Source organism: Dendrobates tinctorius, unplaced genomic scaffold (assembly GCF_039654945.1).
Source record: "Dendrobates tinctorius isolate UK_male_01 unplaced genomic scaffold, ASM3965494v1 ptg000156l, whole genome shotgun sequence".
NCBI classification, from domain to species: Eukaryota; Metazoa; Chordata; class Amphibia; order Anura; family Dendrobatidae; genus Dendrobates; species Dendrobates tinctorius.
The window spans coordinates 23,631,714-23,645,098 of record NW_027361823.1 but is presented as its reverse complement, the minus strand read 5'-3'; the positions used below and the strand labels follow the sequence as shown (position 1 = coordinate 23,645,098).

General features: G+C 44.3%; 1 protein-coding gene across 1 annotated transcript in view; it reads left to right on the top strand.

Moving 5' to 3' along the window:
- CCDC6 (coiled-coil domain containing 6) overlaps positions 1 to 13,385 on the top strand; it is a 64,384-nt gene that overhangs the window by 19,668 nt on the left and 31,331 nt on the right. Inside the window, exon 2 of the mRNA XM_073548268.1 lies at positions 12,638 to 12,787. Coding sequence (XP_073404369.1) covers positions 12,638 to 12,787 — 150 coding nt within the window. The remainder of the gene's footprint in view (positions 1 to 12,637; positions 12,788 to 13,385) is intronic.

Below are 13,385 nucleotides of genomic sequence, written 5' to 3'. Positions count from 1 at the left end.
ATCTGGTATTTCCTGATGGCTGAAGACTGACGGCAGACATCCAGCTCTGAGACTATCCTGACGCGTAACCCAAAGTTGATAGTTGCAGGTTTTATTACAATTTTATTTTCCTAAACTGAGTTTCTATCTACGATTACCTCGTAATCGGAAATACTTTGCTCCTTCTGTGCAGTCGTGTAACAACCAGACTAGAGTAATTGTGCTGCCCTGCTCACAATGCCAGGGTAAGAATCCCCCTACACAGAGCTAATCTGCCGTCCTCTGCAGATGCCGCTTCCCACACCTCGGGGAGTAGTAATGAAACAATGTAGAAAGTTGCCGCATTTGTGTCAGTAGCTGGATAAGTACTTGTTTCATTGTTTGCAATGCTCTGTAGTTGATCTAGCAGGATTTCCATTGCAGTAGCATATAACCCCCCAAATGTGCAAGAGACTTCTGGGATTTAGAAATCACAATTGCTTTCAATTTCCTCCTGTTATAGTTTAAATATGCGATAAGAAATAACATTTTAGTGGAAATTGAAGGAGAGGCTACTGGTACATTTTTGCATATGTAAAAGTAGTCTTATTTTTTGGAGTATTATCTGTACTGACAGCAGTAGTCTATAGAGTTAAGGCCCCGTCACACATGAAGATGCACCAGCGATCCCGACAGCAATACGACCTTGTCAGGATCGCTGGTGAGCTGTCAAACAGGCAGCTTCACCAGCGAGGACGCTGGTCTCTAAGGTAAATATTGGGTTACTTAGTGGCGCGCGTCACTTAGTTACCCGATGTGTACCTTAGAAACCTGTGTACTCGCGCCGGGAGCTGCCAGCACGCAGGTTTCTAAGGTACACATCGGGTAACTAAGTGACGCGCGCCACTAAGTAAACCAATATTTACCTTAGAGACCAGCGCCTGCTTAGAGCGCTGGGAGCGTCGCTGATCGTTGGCTCCCGCTGCCACACGCAGCGATGCACGCTGGCCAGCCGGAGACCAGCGACCAAAAAATGGGCCAGGCCGATCGAGCACGATCAGCAATACCCGGGGGGGGGGTAGTGAGATCGCTGTGTGTGACGGGGCCTTTAGACATGTTCATACTACTTGGTTATGGATTCTCTGGCCTAAAAGTGAAATCTGCATGTAAGATCTGTATACTTGAACTGAAAATCTGCACTAGAGGTCAGTTTATGCTGCAGTTCACACAGTGTGTACGTTAGAGTTGTTAGTCTGGCAAGTATTTACTATGTGGGAACATACCCTTGAAGAGGACCTGATGTGTGTGTGTGTGTACACATATCTGTAGTGTTGTTCCTTTATAAAGATGTATCCACAAGGCTCATGACTCGCGGTCACCAGTCATGAAGATCACAATTGCTGTGCTGCCAGTCACCTCTTAATGATTAATTGATGTGAATACACAGATATCCAAAATGTTTGGCTTTTTCCCAACCTGTCTGTCTGTGGATGCCATAACTTGCAAGTCACAGCACAACCACATTCACTATCCGGCATGGTGATGTAGCCGCTTGAGAAGTAGGCATGTCGTCGTGGCCGTTACGGGTTGGGACAATGTGTGTCGTGGTCTTGATAGTATCTAGTCAGTGCAGGACTGTGGGGGCACGGGTCTTTGCCAAGGGAAACTGTGCTGCTCATTTATCAGTAAGTATTCAGCAGGAGTAACACCACAACAGAGTTATGGGGGAGGATGTTCTACAATTCTCTTTCATAGGAAATACAAATCACCATCAAAGGGACCTGACATAGTAGATCTTCCTTGCTTGGGCTTTATTCAGTATGAATTAGATACGCCAATATTGCAGCAACGTGTATGTTTTACTCTTAAATTCTGCAACATTTCAGAGAAAACATACTTTGAAAAGTTGTACGTAGTCCTAGGCTTTTTTTTTTTTAGCTTTCCTAGTCTGACAAATCTCGCTGTGCATGTGCACAGCGGGAGACCTGTCAGTCATGAGGAGTGAGGCAGGGACAAGTTGCTGGGTTATTTACCTCGCACTAATCCTACAAGTATAGTCCTCTGCCGGCAAATCAAAGTATGTTTTCTCTGAAAAGCTGCAGTGTTTCAGAGTAAGGCTATGATCGTATCATGTTTGGTCCCCACTTCAGTGGCTTCTTCAGGTTTGTCCTGGAAAACTGGATTGTGACACATGCAGTGGAAAGACCCTTGACGTTAGTGATGCAGACAAAGTTACTGTTTGCTCTGTTGGTCAACATTTTCATCACCATCTTCTAATTTGAGTCGGGGACCAAAATGCAGTTGATGACTTGGTGTCCACTTCAGATATGGCCATAAATGAGGTCCGACAGAGGACAGTGACTTCGTCCGTATTAGTGAGGGCACCTGTAAGTACAGGTGCCTGAATCCAGTTTCCCAGGGCTTCAAATGTAAGCCCCGACAAAGACACTGGTGTGGGACACAAACGTGATATGAATATAGGCTAGGGTTGATCAAATAGCTGTGTTGTGACTGTCACACAGCTGCGAGACATGCAGTTTATCATTGGGAGCACTCCAGGTATCCGGGTTCTCCCAATGCAGCTATTCGGATAGTTATCCAAAGCTATTCGATCAACCCTAGCTAGGGCTGCACCGTGATGTGTCTGGCAACAACAATTCTCCAAAAATTTGCGTGACAACATCTCTGCAACTTTGCTGGAACCAAAAAAAAAGAACAAAACGTAAAATCACAGATTCACACACAAGTTGCAGTTGCTTCTGACTTGCCTTAAAATTTTAAGTCCAAACCAGCAACAACAAAAATCAAACCCATCTGAAAACATTTCTGCCTTTTTCAGTCCCAGAGAGCATAGGTTGCAGTGAGACATCAGACCTCATTAGATGCAATCTGAAATCAGTGTCACATGAAGCATGTCGCCCCTAGCCTATCCAACACATGGCTGCAATAAGCGGCCAGTGTCTGATTCATGCTGCCCGTAGTCTGCGATTTGTCCTGTATCTGTACTGCCAGCGCTGCTCTGGAACTCCGGTGTTTCCAGCCTAGAATCACTATGTTGGACTTTTTCTTAGACCTCTCTTCCATTTGTCAGACTTTGCCTTGTGTCTTTTAGGACGAAATACAAATCTGTACGTGATGTATTCATTTAATTTCATAATCGCAAAGCACTAAAGTAAACAGTCGTTGTGGACCGGATGTCGCCGCTATTACAGTTGGGCCACCTCCTCCTCCTCCGGCGGCACTAGACAGTGCACTATAAAGCTTTACAGCAGCGTGGTGCCAGGACTGAGCAGGGAGGGGGCTGTTAATCATTGAACCGTTTAACAGGTGAAGACTGTTTGGATTCCTGTGTCCAAGAAACCTGTGGATAGGGACGCTTTAAATTGCACCTGCCCCCAGGCAGGGAGATGTATTGTGGCACCTAGACTGGTTCATCCACTGAGCTAAGGCGGCCACAGTAAAGCTTTATAGGAGCGCTCAAGTACAGAGAAAGGCGCACCAGCATAAAATGCACTGCTGAAAATAATGTGGCAATGAATGTTGTTCATCCTTCACTTCCATGGTAAAAGCAACTTTTTTCCATTGCCAGACACCTGTCACAGGCTGGGCCCTTTGAAATCGGCGCATGATCAGATCACAAAGGTTCTTGGGCTCGGTGATTACCTTGATCTGTGTGTAAGCGGCACTCGGGGTGAGCTGCCAACATGGATATAAAGAGATGTGCAAGCTACATCTTTTTTTCAAGCAGATTTTCGCCACAAAATTCACAATAGCAATGTAAAAATGACATTGCCAGGCACGTTCACTCTTCTGTATCATTCTTGGGACGACTTCACTTGGAAGGCGCCTGGTTTTTATAATTGGAAGCTGCGGAAAAAAGACGGCAGCAGAACTGCCAGCGAGGCCACTTCAGACATGAGACCATGGGCTTTTTTCTGAAGTCTCCTAGGAAAACATGGTGGTGGGCACATACCTTAAGAAGAAAAGGAATAGGTGACAATGTGCAGACTAGTGAGAGACCAAGAGAACAGTTCAGAGCATTGTTCTCAGGGTCAGCGTGGATCCCACCTCTAGGTGACACTGAATGATAGATATAGCCCTGTAATACTCTGGTCACCTCCTAGTGTACAAAGTGGTTTGCAGCTTGTTTATTTGTTGAAAATGAAAAAAAATATATTGGGGGGGGGGGGGGGGGGACAAGGGACTAAATTTTGCTGTGTTCTGAAAAATTGAAGTGGGATAATCCGTTCTAAACACTTTCATTCAGATTTTACATATTACAGTGCAATGGATAAATCCATGCTTGTTTTCCCAAAAATTAGCAATTATTAAAAGGGGCGAATAAATCAGATTTTTTTTATATATTTAAATTAAAAATGTCTATCCATATTAGAGGATAATCCTGTAATACAGTTTTCACTCTGCCTCTAAGGCTAAGTTCACACTAGGCGTTTGTGCTGCGTTTTTTTTTTTTTTTTTTTTTTTTTTTAACAGCAAAACCTGCTCTCTTGGCAAAAAAAGATGCAGCATAAAAAAAACACGTTTTGCGGTTTTTGCTCTGTTTTTCAGGATCCCAAAGTTTCCCTTTGCTTCCACCACAGTGGCATGACCACAGGTCACCAATACAAGACCTATGTTCTTGAAAAAATACACATACAAATGTAACAGCCGGGGGAGCTGAATTGGTCTGGAATAATTTACCTAAGACCCTGGCAGTGCATTGAGTTTGTAGGACACTGTTTAGCTTTCACACTTTGGTCAGCCATTGAGTTGCTCAGGCATTGTTCAGTCTCACTCCTTGGTCAGCCACAAGCATTGTTCAGTCTCACACCTTTGTACGCCAATGTTTACTTTTTACACATCACTAATTTAAACTGTACTAATCCAAGCTGCCATCCTTAGGTGACCAAGACAAGATGGTAAACCTGGAAAAATCACAATAAATGGGTTTCATATACTGCTGTACTTGTTTTTGTTTCTTTAAAAGCCTTGCAAAAACCTGCTTTTTTGTCAGCGTTTTTTTCATCACTCATTGCTTTCAATGGGTGAAAAACGCTGAAAGTGACATGCTCTGTGTCCAAAAAACCATGCAAAACACAAAATACTGATGACAAAAAACTATTGTGCGTGCATGAGGTTTCTGAAATCTCATAGGCTTCGCTGATACTGTTAAACACACCTGAAAATTAGCATAAAAAAAAGCAATAAACGCCCAGTGTGAACTTAGCCTAAACCTCCCATAAGTCTGAATCCTGTTCTGTAGAGAGCACGTTTCAGTGCAGGTATTACAGTGTAAGATAGCGCTTCTGTTATAGAGCTGGGGATGGATATCCCATGATTATATGCTCCATAATAGTTGAAGAGCGCCCCCATAACCTGCACAATGATGACTTCAGTGGTCACATAGCATGCTCCCATGAATCCCCCGTACAGATCAGGGAGTCTGTCCATGCGCCTGCTGTAAAGTCTCTGCTGTGTGCAGAGGTGGGATAATCGGCAGCGGTCATATGCCAGATACAGAAGCTGAGGCTATGGCACGGCTGAGTTATGGCCTTTCTTACTTGGATAGATCACCAGGATGTTTGGTATCAGTTGCACATGGAAAAATAAGCCATATTCCGATATTTAGTGATTGCTATCCAAAATTAATAGTTGGTGTCTTGATAAACTACGGCACTGTTACAGCAATAGATAGGTGCCATTGTGTTAGATAAATATGTGGTGTTTTTATGTAACGCTCCGCTCCCTAGATATGGGGACACACTAGAAGGTTGTATTGTTTTTTTTTTTCTCCATATTTCCTCATTTTGCATTGCATGTATCATTATATTGTTGTACGTGAGCCATTTATCTACCAAAACACTTAGTGTTTTTTTGCTGAAAGCTATTGAGGCTTCAGGTGGCAGCTTGATCCTGTGTAATTACAAAGGATTATAATGAGGCGACGATAATAAGTGATAATTGGATAAGCGCAGGTGTAGTCTAGAGATCTGGGTAATGAGACAGTATCCATATATACAAGGGACTGATTTAGCGCAGGACTGCTGGGGCTTGAATGGGTGTTGGGCTGCTTATCTTGGCGACAGTCTGCAAATTGATGTTCCCAGCTGTATCTGAAAATGTATCTTCCCTGCAGCCCCCTGTGCTGTAAGAGACATGACCATAGAAGACCACTAGAGATGAGGGGAAGGCGCATTCAATGCAGCGAGCCCTGAGCGCGGCAAGTTAAGGAGCTGCTGCCCACATTAAGTCTTCCTGACTCTGAGGAAATTGGGGGGGATGCAAGCTAAATGGTTCTTGTATAGGGACACTCGTATAAGCTCCATGAACCGGTCACCATCCGGTATCCGTACAAGCGCAAGAGAGGTCTGAGCTAGGAGTGGGTGATCGGGGTTATAAAGGAGGATAGTCTTTAGTGGGATGGAGAGTGTGCCTAGGGTAATGGAGAAAAGGGAAGAGTGATAACTTTATATTGATCGAGGGAATCTCCGGCATTGGCTATAATAGGTAAAACTTCACCTTTTTTGAATCCTCATAAAGAATGATATGCTGGCATACCACTGAATACCCAAAGGGCTGACTGACGCGTTTCGGCTAGACCGTTTTAATAATGGTCTGCTTTGTGGGATTTCTAGCGATACTTTTATACCTTTGCCTCCAAAACACCTGGGTACCCGTTAATTGATTAGTGCTTGTAAGTACAATTAACGGTATATACGGTAGGGAAAAGACATACAAAATTTAAATGTAAAAAACTATGGTAATCAGGAATAAATAGAATACCTTATGTTGCAAGATTAGATTCTGTCTTTCTGTTCATGCCCATGCCCTCTTGTATGAAACTTGAAAGTCCAGTATGTTTGTATTGAGAATTTTTCTTAAGTCCCCCTCTATATGGCTTGGAAAATTCTCAACAGAGAAAAAATAGTGTACGTACATAATTACACTGGAGAGTGGCATTTTTGCATTTATTTGGTTGTGGGCAAATTAAATAGAAGTTTTATTTTTTTTTAACATGCAGCTTTTTACTTGTATGAATGTAAATATTTGTGATCTTTCATAGTATTCTGATTAAATAACCAATCTTAGGCCGGTTTCACATTTGCGTTACAGGCTGCAGTGCCGGCCTGCGCACGGCCGCCGCTAAGCCCCGCCCCCTGCCGTGCCTCTGGCGGTAGCTCCGCCTCTGGGCGCATGACGCTCCATGCGTCCCCTATCTTTATCACTGAGGACGCAGGCCGTGCGCAGTATGCGTTTGGCTGCGCCTGCGTCCTTTTGACGGTGCGCCGAGCGCAGCCAAATTGCAACAGGTTGCGTTTGGCGCTGGTCGGCGCACCGTCTAAAAAGGACGCAGGCGCCGCCAAACGCATACTGCGCACGGCCTGCGTCCTCAGTGATAAAGATAGGGGACGCATGCAGTGTCATGCGCCCGGAGGCGGAGCTACCGCCAGAGGCGCGGCAGGGGGTGGGGCTTAGTGGCGGCCGTGCGCAGGCCGGCGCTGCGGCCTGTAACACAAATGTGAAACCGGCCTTACTCAGTGAGATCTGGGACATGAAGGGTAAGTTCACACTAGGTGTTTTTTGCAGCAAAACCTGATCTCTTGGCAGGAAAGAAGCTGCAGAAAAAGCAGGTTTTTGCTAGATTTGTCTCTTGTGCATGCTGATAAAGTTGTGTTGGCAGAAAAAAGGTCTATTCCATAGAATCTGGTTTTGGCACAAAAACATACCTTTTGTTTTTTTTCTTGTTTTTTATTTTATTTTTTTTACCACCCATTCAAGTTGACATACTTTGTCCAAAAAAACCATGCAAAGCACAAAATACTATTGACAAAAAATTCAACCTGTGTGCATATAATTTCTGAAATCTCATAGGCTTTGCTAGAACTGAAAAATCATCTGAAAACTAGCATAAAAAACGCCTAGTATGAATTTAGCCTAAATGTGTAGTCTGAAGAAACTATACAGAATACAATCCAGCCCAACTTTATTGAACACCTGGATTCTCACTGCATGAAATTTGCTAAGGACTCCTTATATTTGCTATATTTCTACCATAATGTCTCCATTACCTGATCTCCAAGATGTTGGATGATTTCGCAAGCAGACGCTATATAAATTAGAAAGGTGGATGGCTGAGGACGCGCCGAGCTTTGGCTCCCTTCTCAAACATGAATCCTTTCTCCTGGCAGAGGACGATGTTAGACGCATCCGGTCCATTAGTGCTGCTCATCAAATTCTACTGGAATTGGAGTAGATGAAGAGCAGGCCTCCGTCCGTGCATGAAATGTGTTCTTAATTGAAGAGTATCATCTCTGCAAGGTACCAGAACCACCGCGTCCAATGTAGCCACAACTCCGCAAGTAAACGGGGAACGTGACGGATGATTAATGCTGCCTGAACCAAGGTGAATATTAAAAGGGTTGTCCTGGTTTGGCACGAAAGTCTATAGTCAGACGTATGAATCCTCACAGTGCGCGAGGTCAGGGTTCTCTGGTGTTGGCTAGACGTGCGCAGTCTCGCTAAATTCACTTGCATCGAGCTGGGTCATACTGTCTAATCAGAATGTGGCTGGGTGTTTGCATGTCACATCCTTGTGGTCATATCACCTGGTACAGGAGAATCCTGGCATCACGCACAATGTGAGGATTCACAACTCTGCTGTCCCATGGAGTGACAAACTTGTCAAACTTGTCAAACCTGGACATTCCTCTTAATCCCTCACGAGTCTGACCATGCCATGTTTTGCTCTGATATGAAAAGTGGCTGCAGACTACAGCCATGACTAGTCCCAGAGGCAGGGAGCTTCTTCCCTAACCTGCTCCCTTGAGTGCACATGTCTCTACTTATGGGGGAGTGTGTATAGGAAGAGACGTGTCAATTAGGGCAGCGCGGCAGGGGACCTGCCTTCCCCTAATTGTGATACACGTATTCCGCGGCCGCCTCGTCAATCTATTTTTACCCTAAATCTCTCCGCAGCGCTTAGAGTAAAGCAGTAACTAACTGTGTCGGTTTCAGACGGACTTTAACTTTGATTAGTGGTTTAGGCAGCGTGAATCTTCTATCGAGGTTCTTTTAAAAGTGCCTACCTGGTTCAGGGACTAGCCTTAATATGTGACTAGGCGTAAGGTGGAATAATACCTGGTGCCCCTGATCTGCCAATTCAGGGTCCTCTCTGCTTTACCGAAAACATGAATAGCCTATTACTGCTATCTTCTCAGCCTGGACCGTGCTGGGTATATTGTTGCAAGTCTGTGTTTTTGGTTTGTTTTCTATTTTTGGCTATAGTAGTTTTTCATTTGTGTGATAATTGCAATATAATAGAGAAAATAATATGGTCATGTATAGAGCTATGCTAGGACTGTTCAGGCATGTCTAGTCTCCTCCATCCGTTCTAGCTGAGCTTCTCTGGAGAGACTCTGCCCCCGGAGATTAGCTACAGTGTTTACACCTTGTTTTTGCACAATAACCTGTTCCAGATAATTAACCAGGTTACAGACATTTACTTATGTTTCAGGTGAACAAAACTGTTTTGGGAAGCAAAGTGTGTGAGAGTTATGGCCACTGGACGCCATCACCGGATTGTATATTTATGGCGTAGATTCAATGCTCTTGGCACATTCTCTTGTGCTCACAGAATTCTAGAAGTTCTGTATCTGCAAAGCAATGATACCAGTGACGGGGGCTGGCTAGCTGTCTCACTTCAGAAGCTAAGTCAGCACACTTTCATCACATCTCATTCCGAGATATAGCTGTTAAAATGATGCAGAAAACCAGTCCTGTTCATACACCTCATTGGTCGAGTGTTGAAGCAGGGAGGAAGTCCTCTTTACGTGGGCCAAAGCGGAGAAGAGGATGGATATTGCTCGTGGTCTGACGAATGCAATTGTGCTTTCATATATTCTGTTAATTCATGTTCCCAACAAATGAGTTTTTATGTCTGGACAACCCTTCTGATTTCCTAATAGCATAATTTGTCCTTGTTTTGTATGTGAGATGTTAGAGCAGCGTTACACCTTGTTGTTGTAGCTTGTTCTCTACGGCTTTCCATAAATATATGTGGTGAGCTCATGAATTGGATATGACAGACGCTCCACACCCTTCTGCTGTACAAGGCTTGTGTTAGACTTGTTTCCTTGAAACTCTCATGGTCCTGTGTGGAAAGCCTGGAAAGATGGAGTGGTCAACTCTACAGGGGGTCTGGGCAGTCAGAAATAATCTGTAACCCCCCCCACCACCACCACTGTTTTTCCATACACTTTGGATACTTGATCTCCGCCACAACATCGTTTTTGTTAACAACGTGGTCGGCAGTCTGAAAGTGTCAGGAAAAGATGTTGATCATGGATGTCCCATAATTCAGCACTTATTCTGTGGCTACACGGCGATTCATGTCGCTCAGCAGCAATTCTCAAGGAACTGTTTGACTTGTTTCAAACTCGCTATCTGACGACTATTTACTGCAACGCCACGGCAATAACATAAGCAGCCGATTCGCAGTGATGTGTGGCAGGTGAGTCGTGTGCAACTTGTGACCAGCGATGGAAAATGAAACACATACGGAAGCATTTGGCACCTTGTACCAGGAAGTCAAAATGCAACATTAAAGGAAATTATAAAATGCGATGTCTCTGCAACAATGCAATCTCATTGTTGCGCAACTCATTTTGCAGTTTAGCCTTTGGTCTTAGGCTGCTTTTACACTTGCCGCTTTTTTTTGCAGGCCGTATCGCTGCATTTTTTTGTAGTCTGCTGCAATAACGGACCCCAAAAAAAGTTTGCAGAGCGCCGTTTTTCATTTTTTCCAATAGTATTGGGAAAAAAAAGGTGTTCCACAAAACAGGAAGTGACGGTGTACGGCAAAAACAAACTTCCGTTTGTTTTTGCGGCCCCATTGGTTACAATGGGGGCCGTGTCCATACGCCGTATAAAAGATCAAGCACGCTCTATCTTTTATCACAGCCGTACGGCACACGTTGCACCGTGGAATTTTGCGGGCTGATTTTGCGGCCCCATAGAACTCTACTGGGGTCGCAAAATTGTCCTGCAAAAACCTAAAACCAGCCTTTATTGTGACTTCTTTGAGTATACAAACTTTTATCACAACCTTTTAGTAACATTTCAGCTTGTGGCTCACTTATGTAGGGTCATGTGCGGAGAGACATCCAGACCATAAGTACGCAGTTGGACATGGTGAATATTTAATAGATTTCTATGGTGGTAATACATGTAGTCTTCAAGGCTCCTTCTACTGTTTGTATCCCTTTGCATAGGGGTAATTTAAATAGCTCTGATCAGTAGTTAGGGTCATAGCTTCATTAGTTTGTCCTACTGCGCAGTGTTACCATCCATCTTACTAACCTGATAAAATGATAGCAAAGGTTACTGTGCATAGACTATTCTTGCCTGTAAAACTGCAGGTATCCACAAGATAGGTGATATATAAGGATGAGTAAATGGATTCACAGGACCCTGGTCCTGGGGCTACTTCTGTACCTACCGGACCGCAGCCCTGCAAACCACCTACATGCTTAGAATCACAACTTCTCTATTGGTTAGTAGACACAACATCTTGCGTGTGTCACTCCGTAACAGTGACTTTACGCTGAGACACTTGTGACCGCTGGAGCAGAGTCTTCAGGATTAATCTCTAGCAATAACTATATGAACACTCGGGTCCTGTATTTGGGTCTTTCACTTGGAGAATGTAAGTCCCACCACTGCTCTAGTCACTTGTATGGTAGTGACCGCTGTCAGTCGCATAGAAGTGAATGGAGCAGTGTTCAAGTGGGCAAAGTATCTCTGCATCCACACCAGGGCTGTGGAGTCGGTAAGCCAAACCTCCGACTTGTTAATTTCCCACACTCCCGACTCCACAGCCCTGCCTCACTACTGAGCATGTGCATAAAATGCAGCAGATTCATCTCAGCTAAAAGCCCAGATCCTTACATAAGGAACAGAACCAGACATTTACAGGACATTTCATAACTTTCCCAGATTCTTATGAAAACATTTACAGCACTGAACTGATGAACCCAGTGTATTATATATTTGAGTAGGTCCATTTTATACAGACTCCACAGCTCTGATCCACACTGGGCATTTTGGGACCCCCCCCCCCATTCTTTGGCTTAGTTTGCACCAGAGAGGTCGGACCACCAGCAATCATCAATTTGTATGGATAGGTGAGGAATGTATTTAGTGATACAATTAGGAGGTTTCGCACATTGTCGTCAGTGGCCCGGAGTCCTGGAGGTGTGAGGGACTGCTCCGCTGCTCAGTGATTTCTTTCCTTTTTCCGACATCTACATCCTACCTGGCTTTCCCGGTGACGCGTATGTGATTAGATCTCTTGGCCACTTTGCATCCACACAACACCTGTAACTTCAATAAGTACCGGTAGTAGTTTTTCATCTCCCCAGACCAGTACGTTTTCGCCTGGCAGGTCTCTCCTAAGAAGATGCGCCTGTCTCGATCGCTGTAATTGGAGGGTATCTCTGGGTACATTGCTGTTTATATATTTAACACTTCGCTTTCTCACATCAAAACTTTCTTGCAATCAATATTCAGTAGTTTTAGCGATGAAAGAACTTGCGGGGTACAATTCAGAATTGGGCCTCGTGGATGTATGTAAGCTGTTATGTGCTGATAGTGTTCCCTCATTTCTCACGTCTCTTTACAGCAAGCGAGGGCTGAGCAAGAAGAAGAATTCATCAGCAACACGTTGTTTAAGAAGATCCAAGCCTTGCAGAAGGAGAAGGAAACGCTTGCCGTGAACTATGAGAAAGAAGAGGAGTTCCTCACTAATGAACTGTCACGGAAGCTCATGCAGGTGATTAGATCCTCGCACATGGCGGCAACTTTCCCGGAATCGGGTGTCCTATGGCAGATTAGATTTACAAAGCCCGCTGGCTCCAGATGTTCAGTTAGTGGCATAATTGCTCATCCAGATGCATATGTATGCCACGTACTTTGCTATTTTGTGATTCTGACCTAAGTAACCCTAAGGGGTTTATCTGGCGCCTCTCGGTTCTGCTTTAGGAGGTGAGAGGTGCTGCTTAGGTTGCATCCAATGTCCCCTTCCCAAGTGTAGACGAGTCTCATACATGACCAGTAGGTATTGTACGCCTGACAACCCCTTAATGACAGCCAATACGTCTTTTTACTGACCTGAGATATAAGAAAATAGCATCCCCATACAGGTGACAATCCAGCAGCTGTCAGCTGTACACTATAGCTGACAACTTGCTGTATCACAAATGATTGGTGTTGGCACCATCCAGATCTGTTTAACCCCTTAGTTGCTGCTGTCAAAAGTGACTACATCAAATAAATGGTTAATAGATTGTGGGGGCTTCCACTTTAATCTAATTGACACACTGAGATCATGATTGTGTGGTCCTGATGTTTGCCATAGCAGTTCATGGCCA